General features: G+C 36.6%; 3 protein-coding genes and 1 long non-coding RNA gene across 4 annotated transcripts; 1 reads left to right on the forward strand and 3 right to left on the reverse strand.

The window, feature by feature from the left end:
• Positions 1-266: 266 nt before the first annotated feature.
• LOC137944708 (uncharacterized) lies at positions 267-3,959 on the reverse strand. The gene is made up of 3 exons (XR_011110840.1): positions 3,843-3,959; positions 1,323-1,370; positions 267-298 (listed from the first exon to the last, which is right to left on the reverse strand). It is a non-coding gene; the product is annotated as an uncharacterized lncRNA (long non-coding RNA).
• Positions 3,960-4,687: 728 nt separating this feature from the next.
• LOC137944075 (signal peptide peptidase-like 1) lies at positions 4,688-8,665 on the reverse strand. The gene is made up of 5 exons (XM_068789588.1): positions 8,359-8,665; positions 7,918-7,983; positions 6,979-7,775; positions 5,892-6,101; positions 4,688-5,129 (listed from the first exon to the last, which is right to left on the reverse strand). Exons 3-5 carry the CDS (start codon positions 7,771-7,773, stop codon positions 4,788-4,790), a joined length of 1,347 nt encoding a protein of 448 aa, XP_068645689.1. The 5' UTR covers positions 7,774-7,775; positions 7,918-7,983; positions 8,359-8,665; the 3' UTR covers positions 4,688-4,787.
• Positions 8,666-11,533: 2,868 nt separating this feature from the next.
• LOC137944339 (protein neprosin-like) lies at positions 11,534-13,843 on the reverse strand. The gene is made up of 7 exons (XM_068789998.1): positions 13,677-13,843; positions 13,507-13,590; positions 13,209-13,400; positions 12,857-13,006; positions 12,632-12,685; positions 12,233-12,376; positions 11,534-12,073 (listed from the first exon to the last, which is right to left on the reverse strand). Exons 1-7 carry the CDS (start codon positions 13,812-13,814, stop codon positions 11,702-11,704), a joined length of 1,134 nt encoding a protein of 377 aa, XP_068646099.1. The 5' UTR covers positions 13,815-13,843; the 3' UTR covers positions 11,534-11,701.
• An 834-nt stretch (positions 13,844-14,677) lies between these two features.
• LOC137944340 (uncharacterized) lies at positions 14,678-19,125 on the forward strand. Its single transcript, XM_068789999.1, has 6 exons — positions 14,678-14,773; positions 15,397-15,585; positions 15,665-15,762; positions 16,323-16,422; positions 18,390-18,572; positions 18,772-19,125. Exons 2-6 carry the CDS (start codon positions 15,529-15,531, stop codon positions 18,892-18,894), a joined length of 561 nt encoding a protein of 186 aa, XP_068646100.1. The 5' UTR covers positions 14,678-14,773; positions 15,397-15,528; the 3' UTR covers positions 18,895-19,125.
• Positions 19,126-19,236: the final 111 nt, after the last annotated feature.

Raw genomic sequence — 19,236 nt, forward strand, 5'->3', positions numbered from 1 at the left:
AGTAGCTATGACCTCCATGGAAAAAAAAAGCAAACTCCAGGATGAAACTTGGCCTACACACCAGACTTTATAATCAGTGACGAGAGACAACCTTTTTTGCAACAAGAAGGATCTATACTCTACGACACAATTTCGCAGGGTGGTTCGCACCTGACAAATACTAACAGCTGTAGTTACATAATTCACATTACATAAAAACCAACTGAAAGATACGAGTCTCCAAATAATGCTTCAATGTTCTTCACTCGGGATTGGAACAATCAGTGGATTGAGTTGTGCAAGATAAACAATTGCCCACCTATTCAAAAATTTGTAAAGATAATGAGTAAGCCATAAATTTTTTTTTTTTTTGAATGGTTAGAAATTAATTAAGCAAAAACTCAGTGCAGATACAAAAGGAGGGAAAGGAATCCTACATAGAAAATATACTGAGTAAGCCATAATTGAGGTATGTAAATATTTTACCATGCATATTATGCTCCAGAAAATATGCATGCTCATTTGTTATCCAGAAACAATGCAGTTGAGTCATATAATCTGTTAGTCGGGTTTAAGTCCATGCTATATGACTATTCGGAGACGGGAGGCGTTTTCCCAAGAAATAAGTACAAAAACTTTTTGAGTTCTTGATCAATGGAGGATTTTTCTTCACACTCTTCCTCACATGTGGACCTTCTTTATGACTCTCTAAGTTAAAGTTGTGTCTAGGTCTTTATGACCTTCTAATTGATCCTAACATGTTTTAAATGTGGTGGGTATGCAATTCAGAAACATGTTGAAGATGCAAATGACCTAATGATTAAAAAATTTGAAGGAGTAGAAAAAATTAAATTCTCAAGTTTACGTGTGGTTGGATATTTACCAGAGCCAAACAACCCACTTTTTGCCTATCTATCAAAATAATAGACACTTTTTGGAATTATTACATTTTTGCGTTTTCATTTTGGATGTTCCAGTTTTTTGCAAATTCAATCTTGTCCCACTTTTCTCGTAAACAAAATGATCACAACAAAATGAAAATTTTAGAGTTGATGTTTGCAAAAAACTTTTGAGTTCTTGATCAATGGAGGATTTTTCTTCACACTCTTCCTCACATGTGGACCTTCTTTATGACTCTCTAAGTTAAAGTTGTGTCTAGGTCTATCCCAAATTGGCTAGATAAAGTCAAGAGACTTGTTCCCAAGTAATAGGTACAAAAACTTTTTAACCCTGGGTCAGCATCAGAAATTTCTTCATATAATTCAAATTAAAAAAAACTAAAATAACATTGCTAACTTTCTTTTTGGCAGAGAAGAAATTACCAACTAACTATTAGAACTTACATCATCCAACAACACACTGTTGTTGTAATAACCAAAGTGAGGTTCAACCTGCATTTGGAAATTTGAAACCATTGTAAGAACAGAGAACAGAAAGACATGAAACAGAAAAATTACATGTGAAGTACATGAGCAGGCTGCAATATGCATGAAGAGACGCTAAAATGATGAGGACTAACAGTAATACTAAAGTATGGAACAGAAAACCTATGGTGGCAGCTTAAATTCAAACTCTAGTTACTATATTTTTATTTTCTTCTTCTTCTTCTTTTTTTTTTTTTTTTTTTGAGCAAGCAAGTTTCTAATTACATTAAGGACGATAGAGTCCTTCAAAGCACAAAAAATAAACTCAAAACAAAAGATAAGAGATGATCTAATATTCAATTAGGCAAAAATATATATTTTTGATGAAAACTTGGACCATGAGGATAATATTTTTAAGATCAAAATCAAAGTTATGAACTTCCATTTTATCATGCAGTGATAATAATTTTACGAGTACTGTTCATAATTATATTGCCAATCAATTTTTAGCATTATTCTCTGCCTGTAGAGATAGTCGTAACCATAAAATCCACCAAGAGAACAGGAGCAACAGGAAAAACCAAAATGGTCTTCTGATCTGTGCTGAACACAAAACAGGAAGTGCTGAACACCTCCATAGCAAGTGAATTTACAACATGCATAAATGATGGACATGCACTCCCAAAAGGAACGGCAACAAACCAGTAGAATGTAAAATCTACACTAAAATGTCATATTGATATGCTTAACAGATCCATTTTAGAACTAGGAGAGTTATTTCTTCAGCGACCTTAGGTCAAAAACTTTTATTCGCAATTATGAGCTAAGAGGACAGAGAGAGGGGTGGAGTTTGAAAAATTCCCAAAAATGTCAAAATATAGAAAGTGGTGATTGCTGATGTCATCATTTGAAGTACATATTACTTGCTGAATCATGTACCATACATGACTCATATTGCAGTTGATGTAGTAAAGAAGTTTGTTTTTTGTTTCCAGATTGAGTCTTAAGCATAGAATTACTTGTACTTTCTTCATAAGAGCCTTGATAGGGAACTTTTCAAGGGTTTACATTTATATGCAAAGTAAGGCATAAAAGAGCTCCTTTCACCTTTTTTCTGTGCCAATTCCTACTTTAATTGATATGCATTAGTGTTTGTTGACGCTTCTAGTTTAGTTTTCTCAATTCCATCTCTTGCTTAGATTTCAAAGAGGTCCTGACAATAAGTGGACTAAAGGTCTTTGCTGTTGATTCCACATTTATTTTACTTGTGCAAGATTTCTTAACAAGCTGTCATAACACATCCTGGAAACATGATTTCAAGCTTCATATTATTTGAAATAAAAAATTAGACAAGAACTCCTGCTTAAGTAACTAGCCACAGGCTAAATAGGGCAAACAAGAAAAACCCAAACAACAGAGGAAATAGTGACCAGTGATTTAGTAAATCATGGAGTGTATAAAAGGGAACAAATTACAAAACCTGCGTAAAAAAAAACTCAACTTTCTTCTTTGTATCGTATTGCTCAGATATTACAAATGTACCCAGAATTTCTTGATTTAGAGACAGAATGGAGTCTTCACTGACCTATCTTCCTAACAACTTTTATCCTCTTCTTAACTTGAGATTTGCCACTCTCTCTTGTTGGTACATATCTAACTCTAGCTTACAAGCAATGACAAGAAGAGAAATCTCTACAAAGTTACTAGTTCTGTAGGTTGCATCAGGGAAAATCTTCATGATTCTCCTCTCTTTGAACCACATCTTTCCCCATCCAACCCAACTCTTTTGTTAGGAGGAGTTCAACTATAGCAGCTTCCATTAGTAGAGATCTTGTTGACCAGGTTTCACTGGACTCCAAGATTTAATTAGCCAGAACCAGTTGACATCAGCTGTACATATCATAAGTTGATTACCTCTGGCAGAAAACCTCGATTACTAACATGTACAAACTTTTGTACAATGACCACACTAAAACTGCTTATGGCAAGTCATTCTCACACAAACATCTTTTCGGGGGGCATACAAGAGAATGTAAGAGGCGACCAGAACAGAGTTGTCTACCTTCACCTTTACACTAGAGTGTTCCGTCCATGAAATGTAGTAATTTTATTTGGAAACACAGTTGACTAAATCAAGGAACTAAAAAGAGATATTCCCCATGGTTAAATTACATCATGACGAGACATTCTACAGGACTCGTCAAGACCCATTAAACCAATTGAAAACAAGGAGAAAACCATATCTCAACACAAAGATTACACAAGAAATTAAACAGGATTATGACTATTCATCCAGTTGACGGATCCAATCGCACCTACCACGCCCGACAACCACATTTACCAAGCCAATTTTCCAGAATCTATCGTCATATAAATTCTCTTAATGATGAAGGCATTAACTAAATCAAGAGAGCGTGAATTGAAGATTACGACGTACAGATTCACATGAGCGCCTTTGTTGTAGCTCAATCTAACCACCACCGCAGCAAGAAGACCTACCAAGACGAAAATCACAGTCGTCCCCCAGAACGTCATTGCTGCGACGAAATGTCTCGACCGGGTGGCCGCAAATTGCCGAATCGAAACCTCTTAGATCAGAGAAACAGCTAGCTTGCGACAACCGTGGGGCTTTGAGATTGTTAGTAGGTACTGACTGGTTCATATAGGTGGAAGAAGAGAGAATGTTAGATTACTATAATACCCTCAATTAGTTATTTGAATTTCCATTACCCTCTTGTCTGACCCGGTTTTTTTTAAACGGCTGGTAGATTCGATCCTCTTATTGCTGAACCGAACCGATATAACTGCTTCTTTTCTCTTGTTCCCCTTCCTCTCCTTTCTTATCCACCTGCTTCTTTTTCTCTTGTTCCCCTTCTTCTCCTTTCTTATCAACCTGGTTGCCTTAATTTTCTCTCTATATCTGGTGACGTTATAGTTAGGGTTTAATCATCCAGGTAAGACCATCAATTGCGACTGAGAGAAGTTACAAAAAAATACGTGTATGCATTTTCTCTTATAAACTATTTCATTTTTATAGTGATTACTACAGCGGTAAAAGATATAACGTAATCTCACCAACAAACCTGTATAAAACTTGTGTCTTTCTTATTACTTATTATTGCTAGCTCGATCGAAACTTGGAGTTTCTTTAGGATACTCTTGAACAATCCAACGTGGCCTCCATACTCCATTGTTGAGATACAAGATTTATGCTTTGGTTAATATCTAGTGCAACCATCACCTAGGGTTTTCCTGCCTAGGTTAATGGGTTTTTTTCTTTTTCTTTTTAAATTTGTGCTCTACTGTTTGAAATATTCCATCTTGACTGAACATGAGAAGCCATATACACCTGTAACTATCATTTTATTTACTTTGCTGCATCTTTGACGATGCCGAAGTTGAACACTTCGTTTTAAGGAGCGGAGAATTTACATGGCCAACAGTTCAAACCTTCATCTCTGGAGTTCCCATCTCAGAGGGACCTGCATCGCCATGCCCCATCTCAGGGGATACCATCTCAAGAGAACCCATCTCAGGAGGCCCCATTATGAGAGGCTCCATTTCGAGAGGTCCCATCTCCGGAGGCCTTATCTCGTTAGCCCCCACCTCACGAGCTCCTCCACGAGCCCCCACCTCACGAGCCCCTCCGACAACCCTTATGTGACGCCGCAACTCAAGAAGCCTCTCAAGTTTCTGACTGATACTTGGAGGAGGTCCATTCCACAGCTCTGTGAATTCTTTTCTTATCAAGGACACGATGATGACAGGTCCTAGAGTTGAGGGCACCTGCATTCATAATAAAGTTCATATGATTATGATATTATATGTACATATACTCAATGAGAAGAAGGTACCACCCTTTACTCGATCACATATTAGGACAAGAGTTCATCAAGATAAAACAATGCAGTAACAGATATTTGAAGCCTGCTTGAAGATGGAAGACTCATGACAGGTTTAATCTACATGTAGAGACTGAGATTCATGAGTAACCAAACAAAACTGAACTAAGATGAACCATTCTGTACAAACTTCCATATATTAACATTGCAAGAACGTTGTGAATTTTGATCAGGGATACCCTTTGGTTTTATTTCCTCTTTCATTGTCATTACTTTTTCATACACAGGCATTCTGCTCATCACATGAATGCCTTGTCCTGTCTAACGCAGACAAGATAATCCATTAAGTTCTCATTTTTAGTCCTAATATAAGTCCTAGTTCCTAGATGGTCACCCCTTTACTGATACAGGTATAGCTTACTAATATGCAGGTGCTATGCAATGACAGAACTACTATCACATTAGTTCTAGCTAGATAATGGCTACGGATGAGCGAACCTAATGATCTTTCATGAAGGATAATTTTGCATAAGAACAAGATGAGTAAGACTATCCAACTTAAAAGAAAAATCTTAAAAGGGTAAATATTGAAGTTCATCAAGCACATAAATATTTTCCAAATAAACTTCTACAACATGCACTTGCAAGCAAACATAAATGCTGTGGAAGATAAATTTTAGAAACTCTTATGTGGTTCAAAGCATACCAAGAAAAGAAGAGCAGGTTGAGGATGATGAGTCAATAACCCAGTTACAAAAGTAGCAACTAGTCCCACTGCATATCCAGTGACTGCAAACCATATATACTTGCACAACTTGCACCCTCTTTTGGCAGACGAGTCTGTTAAAATTGCCAATTCTCGACTCTTTCGATTATCGTAATAAAGGACAACAGCAAGAAGCATGCTTGGCATGGCCTGCGAATCCAAAAACAAAATTACGACAAACACCAACATCCTTTCACACAAAAAAATTCATTAAAATGTCATCATGAAACAAAATACACCACCCATAAAACAACTGTTGAAACAACCACTCTTTATGGACTAAAATCATAGGGAACATCTGAGGATGGATAAGAAGATTGGGGTGAACGCCGAAAAACTAAGAAACAAAATTAGAAACATATTAGGGGAACAGTTACAAGTAGCATTCATATACAAGAAAATAAGAGAGAATCATTCTGAGATGGTTCGAACTTGTAATGGACCAGTTAGGACAGCTAGTTGAACTAGGCTGAGGAAAAATAGACTTAGAGAAATACAAGAATATTGAAAGATTTGAAGAAGGTTAAACTAGCAATAGAGCTAAGAAATGACAGAACACAAGAGAAGAGAATTATTCGCCTTGCCTATCCCAGATATTTTGAGATAAGGACCACAGGAAAGAAAGAGGAAACAATGTAGGGCGCAGCATTGACGATGACATTTTTAAAATAGAGAGCATACTGAAGGCGTCATTAGACATGTCACAGTTGCATTGCATTTGACACTTAACAATCATTGTTTCCACTGTCCAAAAAAAAAACAGCATCTATGTGCTCAAAATCATCAAAATTGGCAAGTAGTAAAGACCGATGCAACTATCGAATATTTACTAAGTCAACCTGATCATCAACCAAATTCAATTTCATGTTTCTATTCAATATTAACCATTTAATAGCCTAAGAAAAAAAATAAAGTACATCACAAACAAATCAACAGAATGAGAAATATCCAATGCTTTCATCAGCTATCATTAAAGGCAAGAAAAATGAGCGATACATTAACAATTAATAACAGAAGAAACTCATACCATATCACCAAGTCCAAGCATCATATACTTGGAACCAGTTTTAGAAGCAAATCCGCCAAATAAGTTCCTTGGAAACATAAGTTTGACTGGCATATCCAGCTGCTTTGTAATCATCTTCTGTCCTGGGAGCCTCAAACTTGTAGCAAGTGTGTGAACAGGATTTGAAGCTTGCTGAGTGGCAACTGAAACCATAACATTTGCCCCGAAAAAGTTCTCCGAATAGTAGACCCAAAAGATATCATAAAGAAACAGACAAACCAGTAGCAACGTACAAATCTTAATATTCGGAAGCCTCACGTGACACACGTATGATACGCAAATGGCAATAACCAATAAGTTATTCAGTATCCAATGACCCGACACAAGCCACGCCAAAACAGTTGCCACACTAAATAAAACCAGCATTCCGCGAGTTCGGGTGAAAGATTTAGGACAACAACGCGACACAATAGGATCAGCCAATCCAAATTGGGAATTCATGTAGGTGACGTAAGGGGAGAGGCAGAAATAGAGAGAGTACATAGCAGTGAAAGTAACAATGGCTGTAACCAGTGCGGAGAAGGATGTGAACAGATAGAACATGATCAGAAGGACACATGAACTACTAATAGGGAGCAACACGGCATGAGAGCGGTCAATAGTAAATGTTGCTACGGGCAATTTTAGGCTTCTTCCCTTATTTTTTGCATAGTTAAGCGACCTGAAGGCCGAAAAACAGGTCACAAAGATGGCCGTGATCATGAGAGCCAAGGAAACAGGTTCAAGCAAGAACAGGAGATTCCCAGCGGGCTCCATTACTGCAAAAAAAAATGATTGAAAAACAATCTTTTTCTTTATCTCCTTTTAAAGTAAATGCTCTATAAATTTGGTTCTATTGCATAGAATTACTTAAAAACTCAACATGCAAAACTATAGAGGACTAGAAACGCTAAAATTCACCGTTTCAGTCGCTAATCTTGGAGTGTGAGAAGAACAAACTGTTCGGACAAAAACAACAACAACAACCTGAAAAGAAAATGAAACCCAATTCAGTTTTGCATTATTCTTCATCAATGGCCACGATATCCACAACGAGAGAGCACACAAAAAAAAACATTTAGAAATTTCATAATCCACAACAAGAAAGAACATTTAGAAGTTCCATACTATCAACATGTAAGAGAAAACAGTGTAATTCTTCCTAAAAAAACTCAACCATTCCCTAACAGTCTACTGATTCCAAATTACAACAACAAACTTGAAATAGCACGAATGAACAAACAATAAGTAAAGAAAAACCCAGAACCAGAAGGAGACCAAGAGCGCTCCTTCACTGAACTGCTCAAGCACAGACGGTATGGGAAGCCGTATTCTCCTTTTGAACTAGGGAAAGACGGGTACCTCGATCTATCCGCCATGTATCGATTGCAAAATGTTCGAAATCGGGGAGAAAAGACAGAGAACCTTAAGCGTTTGTTTGAGAAATGTAGGGCTTGGATACGACTGTTTTGGACTCAAAGGAGAAACTTTTCTCTCTCTTCCTCCCCCGGAAAAAAACTCACAAAAGAGGACGGTGGGTTGTTGAAGGCTGGGCTGCTACATGGCCAGTTCACTGCACCTGGAAATTACTGCACTGCCCCTCTTTCCATTACTTGTCTGCAAACCCTCTACTGCATGCACCATTGTTCTCTCTTTCGGGAACTCCCCGAGTAATTCTGTATTGAATGTTTCAACTTTCAATAGCTAAACCTGTAGGACAGAAAGAATGAAGAAGAAAAATGTTCATATCACCTACTAAATTTTGTATAATTTTGTTGTCCATAGCTTGATGTTAATGATGGTATAATCTGCTTAATCATCTATGTAAATTTAGTAGTTGATATGGTGTTTCATCATGTAACATCATCAATTTGTCATTTCTTTTACTTCCCTTTTTTTTTCCTCCTTCATTTTTCAAAACCAAATACATAGTGGTAATTGAAAATTTAATTTTCTTTTGATTAGTTTTATTAAAAATCATTAAAAAATAAATTCTTTTACCTGGTTTTCTTGTGTTTGTGCTATCTTGGTTTACTTTTCCCATCATGGAGAAATAGGAAACTCATTTCTTGTGCCTTATAACTTTTTCTTAGGTATATCAACTAAAAAATAAATTCTTTTAATTGGTTTTCTTGTATTTATGCTATCTTGGTTTACTTTTCTCATCGTCGAGAAATTAATGAACTTTGTTTCTTTTTCTTCAAGGAAATTGAAGTGCAAATGGAAAGTGGGGGTGAATTGATTTCATATGTGATAATATACTCTCTCGTTTTAGGCCATTATAAGACCGACAAAGTCACCCACAAACTAATGAACTTTATTTCTTTTTCGTTAAGGAAGTTGAAGTGCAATGAGATGAAATGATATTATTTCACAATCTGACATTTAATTATAATATTAAGCGGCCTTCTACATGTCATTGCACTCTCTACAAGTTTATACAAATTCAATATAACACATTAAAAGTAGAACTCTTTTAACGTTTCTAATGTTAAAAAATTTACATTCTCACAGTTGTATAAGTTTAGAGTTACCATAAGATTGTAATACATGGTTATATAAGACTAAAGAACGTGTCTACGAAAAAACCAAAATAAAATAATTAAAAAGGATATATAAAATATTTTGGTTCTATAATTTTTGAATCCTAAAGCCAAGAATTATAACATATAAAACTTTAGTACCATAATATTTCTAAACTCATGTTAGGATTAAAGGTCCAACAAGTATATGTTTTATCTAAAGGTATTATATTACTGCATTTTTACAAGATCAAACTAACATAAAATAATATCTTAAACCAAAAAAAATAAATGATCCCCTTATGTTCAATTTTTTTCTTTCAATGTTGTATGATCTTTATGAACTTACCTTCATAGCAATCAAACAAACCATCTTCTCCTTATGTTCACTTTTTTCTTTCAATGTTTTTCCTTCTTCTTCTTCATAATTGTAAAAAAACAAAGAAGAAAGTTTTTGACATAAAAATGTAGTAAACATTTTACAACAGAAAGTTTTCTACTTAAAAGTCATCTCAAACATCAAAACTAAGTTAAGTTTCACTGTTATTGTTGTTGTTCTTGTTTTTCAAATAATTTGGGCATCTCTCATTGCTAGATCATAGAATGAAATAATAAACTTTAGCATTTATTCCTCCTTTTACTTGTCATAATGAGTTTTTAAAGTAATTTTATGCAGTAAAAACTAAATCTATGAAACATTTATCTTAACCGAAATTAGGTAAAGATTGATTTTCTATCTTCTTTTGCTACAAAGGAGGTGATAAGAAATCTCATCGACTTTCTTGAACCCATTTTTTTTATTCTCTTAGTTGTGACCATCTTCATGGTAAAAAGATATACAAAAGTTGTTATCAAAGAGGGAATGGAAGAAAAAGGAAAGAGAATTGAAGAGAAGTTTATTGAAATGTATTAGACTCATGAGTGAAATGATCAACTCCTCACATAGAAAGCCTTTACCATGTGAAACTTTCCTATTTTCTCATACTCCCCCCTAAAATTGGAACATATGAATCATACATGCCCAACTTGTTACAAAAAATATTAAACTGTCTTTTAGAAAGTGCATTGGTGAAGAAATCTCCGAATTGAGCTCAAATCGAACATGTAGAAATCCACTCCTTTTGCACCACTTCTCAAATGAAGTAATAATTCACTTCTAGATATTTTGTTCTTTTATGAAATACATGAATCTTAGTTTGTTCTTTCATGAAATATAGGATTCTTAGCTATAGGAATAGTTGTCTCACAAGCCATGTCCATTGGCTTGAAAGTAAAAAATTTGAATTTTGCACAAATCTCCACATATCTCAATAAGGGTATCCCTAGGTTTAACATCCAAATGTAAAAAATCAGTCAGCATATTTTCATTTCGACAAAAGATATACTTGATTTACTCTTGTTAACCTCAATGCTAAGGAAAGCCAAGTACCTAACCCATCAGTGGTGGACGAAACCACCTAACTCTGACACCCACCGTTCCCGTTCCCTACCGCTTCCGCCAGGGATTCACACACGGAACGTGGTGCCCAACTCTAATGCCATGTCAAACACCTAGCCAATACAACCCAAAAGACCGGTCTGTTAAGTGCGGAAAGCCAAGTACCTAATCCATCAGTGGTGGACGGAACCACCTACCTCTGACACACAGGATTATATGAAGACACAAATCTTGATGCACTCCTGGAAGGAAAACATTCCTCTGACAGATTGATAATTGTTTCAAATGACCTTTAAAAGTTACTTTGAAGAGAAAAATAAGTTTTAAGCTCTCCATTTTTAGCTTCCTTGAACAATTAATAAAGAGTTGCAAAGCGAAAGTAGAAATTTGAGGGAGAACACAATCAAGCCATGGAAAAACTTTTTTTGTCTCTTCTATGTGCAAAACGTTCCTCTGTAAATATTAATGAACTAAAATCTTAGAGTCCAATGGGTGAATCTTACACTTCTTTGATTAGAGGTTTGATCAGAGAAATGAGAAATGAAGACTGCTAGAGTTCCTGCAAATATTGCTGCAATGTAATTCTCTTTGGCTCTTTGGGGAATTTTTTCATCTAATGACAAATACAAGCAGTAGCAGTAAAAGATAGGCGTTCTACAGACTTGATCATCGCTAACAACTTCGAATAGAGTTTCATTAAATGGTCTTATTCTTTGTCAAAAATCTTGTTTCAGGCACTGTTAATCTATCCAACCCAGCCACCAGGTCCTCCGATATACATCGTCCATCCCCAGCCTCCTCCCTGGTGTGTGTACTTAACGGTGTAGTGTTCACTATCTGCTCCACTGTACATCAAACGCTGATCCATTTCTCTGAAGATGCCGATCCTATCCATGACCAACACCTTCCTGAAATAACATGACCGGCCGGTGCCTTCCTCTGCGAAATAACCGCTTCCCATTGGCGGAAATTTCAGGCCCGGCCTTGCCGCTGCCACCCCTGTCCATGAGACCTGAGAGGCCCCGCCGGATAAGTGACAGAAGAGAGATTTTGGCCAATACCCGACGTTTTTGTTGTCCGCCCCTACGAACAACCACCAGTCTCCGGTGGTTAGATCCTGTAACATGAACAAGTGAAAAGTGATTCTCTTCGCTAATGATCTGAACTGTTTGCTAATAAATGAAGAAGATGTCCACCATGATTAAACATAGATGCGTGAGAGAAGGTTTTAGACGTCCAAAAAACCAAAGTTGCCTTGGCCGAGATGAAACCTTACCATAGCAAGCCTGACTTTTGCTTCATATTGCGGTCCAAGGTAAGTAGAATAAGGAGTAAGGAGGCCACCGAGTGGAATTGCTGGATTGACCTGAACAAATCCTGGGCATTGGACATTGAAGCAGCCAGGGCCTCGAGTACCTGCCTGTTTGAACACCAAGATGAGGAACACATATTAAAACTTTGCCATTGTTGTTGAAGTTTTTATTATAAAAAAGCCAATTGATCACACTCTTGTGTTCATGCCTTCGCTTTTTAAGGAAAACAAATTTAACACTTTTATCTCATTTAAAATTTTGTGAAGCAAGAGGAATCGGTTTGACGATTTTCGATATTTTCTAAGTAATTTTTCCAGTAGTTTCATATTAGGATGTAAATGAGAAAATAGAGAAAAGCTTACTGCCCAGAATGTATGTAAATGAGTCTGATTGTCACCAAAAAGACCCGGATGAACCTGAAAAGAATTTAAGAAGAGAAGTTCAACAAGAATGAATATATATTTGAGACAAAGGAAGAAGACGCAGAGGCCAAGGGCACAAATTTGCTGCAGGATGAACTGGAATAATTAAGCTTTATAAAATCCATGTCTTCTGGCAGCAAATTTGAGTGATGAAACAACACTTACCAACCATCCTGCTTGTACAATCTCACTGGCATATTGAATCACAGCAGCCATACTACTATATGACTGGGTTTTAACTGGTGGATTCCATATGTTGAGGCTAAAATCAGTCCCATAATAAGCTTCACCTCCAGAAACACCCACTGCTGCTATCTGCATCAATGTGATCCAAATCATGTTCAGAAAAACTACTTAGAATGTTTATTAGATCAATCATTGATATAGTTCAGGTACAAAACTAAACAGAACAGAAAGATAGACAGTTCCTACTGTGATTTAGTCTTAAAGTTGGGTTAAAGTCATCCCAGAAGAATTAGTCAAGTAGAATCTTTATTCTCAATGTCTCAATGCTTACCTGGCTGCTGCTTGGTGGTACTGAAACGCCATTGCCAAAGAATTGTTTTGACTTGATAAGGTCTTCCTTGGTGGTCCTTCTAATGGGGACTGTTCCCATGGGGCACCCTCCATCTTTGAGCTCTATATCTTCTGATCTCAGTCCTGAGGAATCTTTGTCTGCAGCTTGTAACTGAAGGGAAGTGGGTTGCATCTACAGGAGGAAATTTTCAGTAGATGGAGAGAGAGAGAAAGCGAGAGAGAGAGAGAGAGAGAGAGAGAGAGAGAGAGAGAGAGAGAGAGAGAGAGAAGTGGCAAACCTGAACTTTGTGATTCTTGAGTAGTGGGTTATCAAAGGCTGGCTGTTTGTTGATATCCACACAGTCGTAGACTCCATGCTCAGTCTACAAGAAACATGCAGATATTAATATAAAAAACCTGTAACTCTTAACTGGGATCCAGCAACGCATGTATATACAGTGTTTAGTACCTGGATGGTCTTGATTGCAGGTTTGTTGAGAAGCTTCAGCTGTCTCTCCAACTCCAAATCTTCTTTAGTCGCCTTTTTTCCTTCCACTCCATAGTTGCAGAAGAGAAGCAGAGAAAGTACTAACAGATTTTGCAGCATAATCTTCTGCAAATCCTTGGCTACCAGTCTTTCTTTTTTTTGCTCGATGAAGTTCAGCACCAAGCAGTCAGCTATTTATAGAGCAAGATGAGCTTATTATTTGCTGTCTCTTAATGAATGCAACGGAGTTTAAATTCAATTTTCTGAGAGAACTGAAGAATCTGATGATATAATCATTAAAATTTGCGTTTTGAACAGCCAAATGCCAGCCGATTTTCTTAACATTTGAAACTGAAAGATTAATGAATTCATGGCAAATATTTGGCAAGTCCTACCAATGCTTTTCAGTTCATTCCACAGTTCGGGAAAGGAAATATTTGGGAAAGAAGAACTTGAAATCTTGGTCCTTTGAATTCATAGAAGCTTTTGGAAAACCGATACACTGTTGGGTATACTAACCAAAGTCTCATATTAGTTGTGGTGATGATCTTGGATTTATAAGTGTGGATATTATCTCCATTGGTATGAAACCTTTTGGGTAAAACCTAAGAACAAATCCATAAGGGTTAAAGGCCTTAAGTCGACAATATCATACCAATGTGAATTCCCATCGTCATTAAAAATCTTTTAAATGATAAATATTTTATTTCTAAATTTTTTTAATTGAAAAATGATAAATATGTTTCCTTATTTAGAGAAATTATAACAATTAAAAACTAGTAAAAGAGAAAATTAGATTAATTACAAGAAAAAAAAAATGAACAGACCATCTCATCTCAAGTCCATATACTCCGAAGGATGGCCATGGCACGACGTAATTTTATGGTAGAGTGAAGGGCATGTTGGTAACTTCAGTTTAAGCCTTCAATCGTTCGTTTTTATGTCCTCTGAAATCGTAGCGTCTTTTGGTATGCAGAGTTGGGACTCGATAGTTTGATCGTTGATGCCTCGGCGCTTCATTTCTCTACTTTCAATTCGACTTGGCAGGAACTCGGATCCGATTGCCCAGCACTGACATGGTTAATTCTCTTCACTTCTTACCTAGAACATTTTGATTTTTCATCGGAGATCTTAATTGGTTCCTGCGGATGCTTGAATTTCGAGTCCATTATTCTGCAATCGGAGCTTTGGAAATATTCGTTTTTTGTTCCCCTCTTTCTCTTGACTGAATGCATTGAGGTACTGGTAGATGATCAATGCGTGGCGTCATCTTGTTTTCCTGCGTTGTGTTTTATGTCCCGTTATAATTTTTGGCCTAGGGTTTTACCTTAAGAGACACGACATGTGGTGATTCGAAACTACGTGTACTTCAAATTTTGGACTGCTACTTAAAATTCCGTAGAGACACTTTATCTATGTGAAAGTCGTTATTGTTATCTGGTTCTGATTCACGAGGCAATGGAATTCGTGGAATCTACTTGTTTCGTTGTTTCGGATTTGGCTTCTATCATACTATGACTTCTGTTGCTTACTCTCATTGATTGGTATGGAATTGTCGTTTCAGATTTCCATATGGTGATGTCGTTTTTACAATTTTTCTTGTCTTTTTATGAGTCCGATGGGCATTCACTGATACATCTTTTTGTTTGTATTTTATTATATGAAGATTTCTATAAATAAATCTTTTTTTCTTTCTCTGTAGCTTGAGTACCATTTCAATGCGATTAGCTAGCTTGAGTACTACGTGCAAATTTTAGTTTTGCGGTAGACTGCCATTGGGATCTTGCTCTTTATCCTTAATTGAATTGCTGAGATCTAGAGTTCTGCGGTTGCCATGGCTCCTATAGCTCCAAGATCTGGAGATGCAGTTTTTGCCAATGTCGAGCGAGTGGTAATGGGAAAAACTTTATTTCATTGATAGAATTCCTTGTTGTTGATTTTACCTCTCTAATTTTTTAATAACTATGCAGAATGCTGAGCTCTTTACGCTTACATATGGAGCAATAGTGCGGCAGCTTCTAACAGATTTAGAGGAGGTGGAGGAAGTCAATAAGCAACTCGATCAAATGTAATGATTTATACAACTGCTTCTGCTTTGGATTCATTTTCTTCCAATGAGTTTGTTGTTTGTATGTTCTTGATGACTTAGCAGCTTTTTTTATCATTTATCATGCTATTTGTATGCGTTTTTTTCTGGAATTGCATTCTAATGAGTTTGTTGTTTGTACAATCATAATGATTTAGCAGCTTGTTTTATTTTTTATTATGCTATTTGTATGTGTTTTTTTTCTGGAACTGGTGGTCCTGGGCATTAAATTACTTGTATTATCTATTATTGGTGATGTTTGAATTTTTAAGAAGTTTACTATGTAGAAACCTCCCTACTTGGACTTATTTGCATCTACACTGTTTGAGACACTTATTCCTTGTACCATGCCAAGATTGATCTTCTCTTGAATTGGTTTCTCCTGGATTAGTACCTTCTGCTTGTCACTTAGATAATTTGCTGGATCAACTTACAATAAAGAGAAATTCAATTAAAAAAAAACTGACAATAAAGAGAAACAGTAACTGTTGAGGGCATTGACTGCTCTGACCAGGCAGTTAACATCAGTACTTTACTTGCAGGGGATATAACATTGGAATTCGACTAATTGATGAGTTTCTGGCAAAGTCCAATGTCACTAGATGTGTTGACTTCAAAGAGACAGCTGAAGTTATCGCAAAGGTCTGTTTGAATCACTTTCATTTTATTTTATTTTTTAATTGGAGTCTTGATTGTTGAACTAATTCTTGGCATGTTACTTAGTTTACTGGCCTTATTTTATAGCTTTCTACATCAAGCTCTACGGGAAGAACTTCATCAAACTTATCTTCCATCCACTTCCAATTTTTGTTATTTTTTTCTCTTTTTTCTCTACCTGAAACTATATCAGCTATTCTTTCAGTTCTTATGATTAGAAATTTGTATTTGCGTCATGTCTCTGAAAATGCTTGCCTGCAGAGCGTTGACCATTTTATCTGAGAATGTATTTTAAAGCATATGAGAAATATCTGTAGGTTTCAGAAATGTAATAAGATAATTACAGATACATTATTTGATTGATTTCATCAAGCCAATGAATAGGATACTACAGTGGTTGTTACAAATAATTTTGGAAGATCACTATTTGGGGATTGCTGTTGTGAGTAATTTTATGTTCTTTTACTTTCCCACTGCTGATAATGTAGATGGCCTCCATGTGGGTTAAATCTACTTCAGCTCTTTGATATGGAGAACACGAAATAAAACTGCCCAAGGATTATCCAATTGGTGTATTGGATTAAGCAAGGGAGAAATGTGAGTTTAGGAATTTTTTTTTCAGAAATATTGGAATTGGCTCCTCTTAATTGAGTTTGATTTTTTAAAGACATGACATTGACTCAACGAGTTTGGCATCAGTCCTTGATTGTCACAAATGGGTCAATCTCGATGGATAGTACCTGTATATTCATATTCTTCTGCAGTTTAGTCCTAGAGAGGGACAGGGTTGGGAGGTGGGTGGGGGAACAGGGGTAGTACCTACAGAATTCCTGTCAGCTTTCAACTTATGCAACTTCCACATCTTAAATTCTTTTATGCACAAGCTGGAAATACAGACGATCCTTGAGGTGCTGTGATCTTCAATTGAATTGTTCAGCCTTCTGGCCACAGATTTGACAACTATTGCTGTCAAAACTGCGGCCATGTTGTCTTCTGGTTTTATGTCAGTTTGAAACAAACTAGTTAGTGTATTATTTCCCCAAAAATGCCTGCTCTTCATTTTATGCATATTTGCTGATGGAATGTCTATGCAGTCTTTCTAGAGAAAGCCCCAAGAAAAACTCTTATTTATAACCTGCACCGCGGAAAGGTATATAGGATGCACACTTCGTTTGAAATCCTTGTTTCTTTTTCTTTTCTTTTTTCAAAAAGGAAATGTAAGGAAGAATCACTTCACATGACATGTGTGCGCCTTGTAAACCTTGTCTAACTTGAAGTGCTTCTTTCTTACTGTGCAAAATTCTGTCTAACCTAAAGTGCTTTGTCCTTTTTGTGCAAGATTTTTCTCTAAATGAGTGCTTTGACTGGATTTGTGTCCAGTATAGGGATGAAACACCTGCGAAGAATCTAGTTAGTTTCTGCTATGTATTAGCATTTGGTGCATGTAATACATTTTTTTTTTATTCTCAATTGATTCAAGTCTATAAAAAAACTTTAAAAAGTAGCATACTAGAAAGGAGTAAAAAAATCTCCCATTAGATACTCTGTGGGCTTTTAGCTACTTTGTGAAGCATGATTGTGCTTTGAGAACTGAGCTTACTATTGTCAAAGTTTGGCATGTGATGGTTGGTTGACTTTATATTATTGATGTCGAGAGATTAAAAACGTAAATATGCTCTTTTGTTTGTTTGTCTGAACCTGATAATTAGTTAATAAAGTAAGTCCTTGATTGGTGTCTCAGAATCATGGTAGTTTTGTTCTTTAGTATCTCCCTCAGTGAAAAAAATTGTGGATTCATAAAAATGGCTGTATTTTCTACCTTACAAAGTGAGTGCTGTACTGCAAGTGATGGAACTAGCTCAATCCTTGCAGGGAGCAGTTCAGTTGACCTTGCAGCACATATGATTGTTACTCGGTATTGATGTTTGGCTCTATTGGAACCTTTAAAACAGGTTGGTTTCAAAATGTTTCTAGGTGTCACAGCATCTGTGACCAATTGGGATGCTGATGGAACAAGTTGCAGCCTGGTTTTGGAAGATAATCCTCTTGTGGACTTTGTTGAACTTCCAGATACATGTCAGGGTCTGTACTATTGCAACATTTTGAGTGGAGTAATCAGAGGGGCCCTTGAGATGGTGAGTGATCTCTCTTGTACCAGGAATATTATTTGCCTCCCATTTAGTATTATCGTCCGAAGTTGTTCACTACATAGTTGAGTCATACCAAATGCTTGGTAGTAGAGATATCTGCAGCTCAATTACATGCGAGTCTCTTCTATTTTCTATTCGTTTGCTTTCTCTTTTGATGCATCTCACACATTGATATACTTGAAAGGTGTCGATGAAAACCGAAGTTACTTGGATCCGAGATATGCTGCGTGGGGATGATGCTTACGAACTGCGAGTTAAACTACTGAAGCAAGTTCCCGAGGAATACCCTTACAAAGATGATGAGTAATTTGGTGGTACAGAAGATGAGACTGTTTATACAGTTAATATGTTAACTTTACCAAAAGAAATGCTTATTGTCACAACGCATTGGTTAGTCTTTTCCAGTTATTTGAGTCCTCGACTTGGACCCGGCCATGAACCTGGTTACCTAGTTCAACCCCCAAAAATTACCGGTTGAACCGGTTATGGTGTCAGTGTGATAGATATAGAACTGAAATGAACGAGTGCTTGGTAGATCTGCATGGTTGTGGAGAGAGGTAGGTTTACTAGCCCCTTCCAATCTGTTATCGGTGATGGAGAGACTAACTAGTTTGCACGATTCAAAGATGGCATTCCACCTCAGACAGGT

The sequence above is a fragment of the Aristolochia californica genome, unplaced genomic scaffold (genome assembly GCF_029961685.1).
Source record: "Aristolochia californica isolate CCGP_79_NKW_82.1479 unplaced genomic scaffold, dmAriCali1.0.hap1 SCAF_11, whole genome shotgun sequence".
NCBI lineage: Eukaryota > Viridiplantae > Streptophyta > Magnoliopsida > Piperales > Aristolochiaceae > Aristolochia > Aristolochia californica.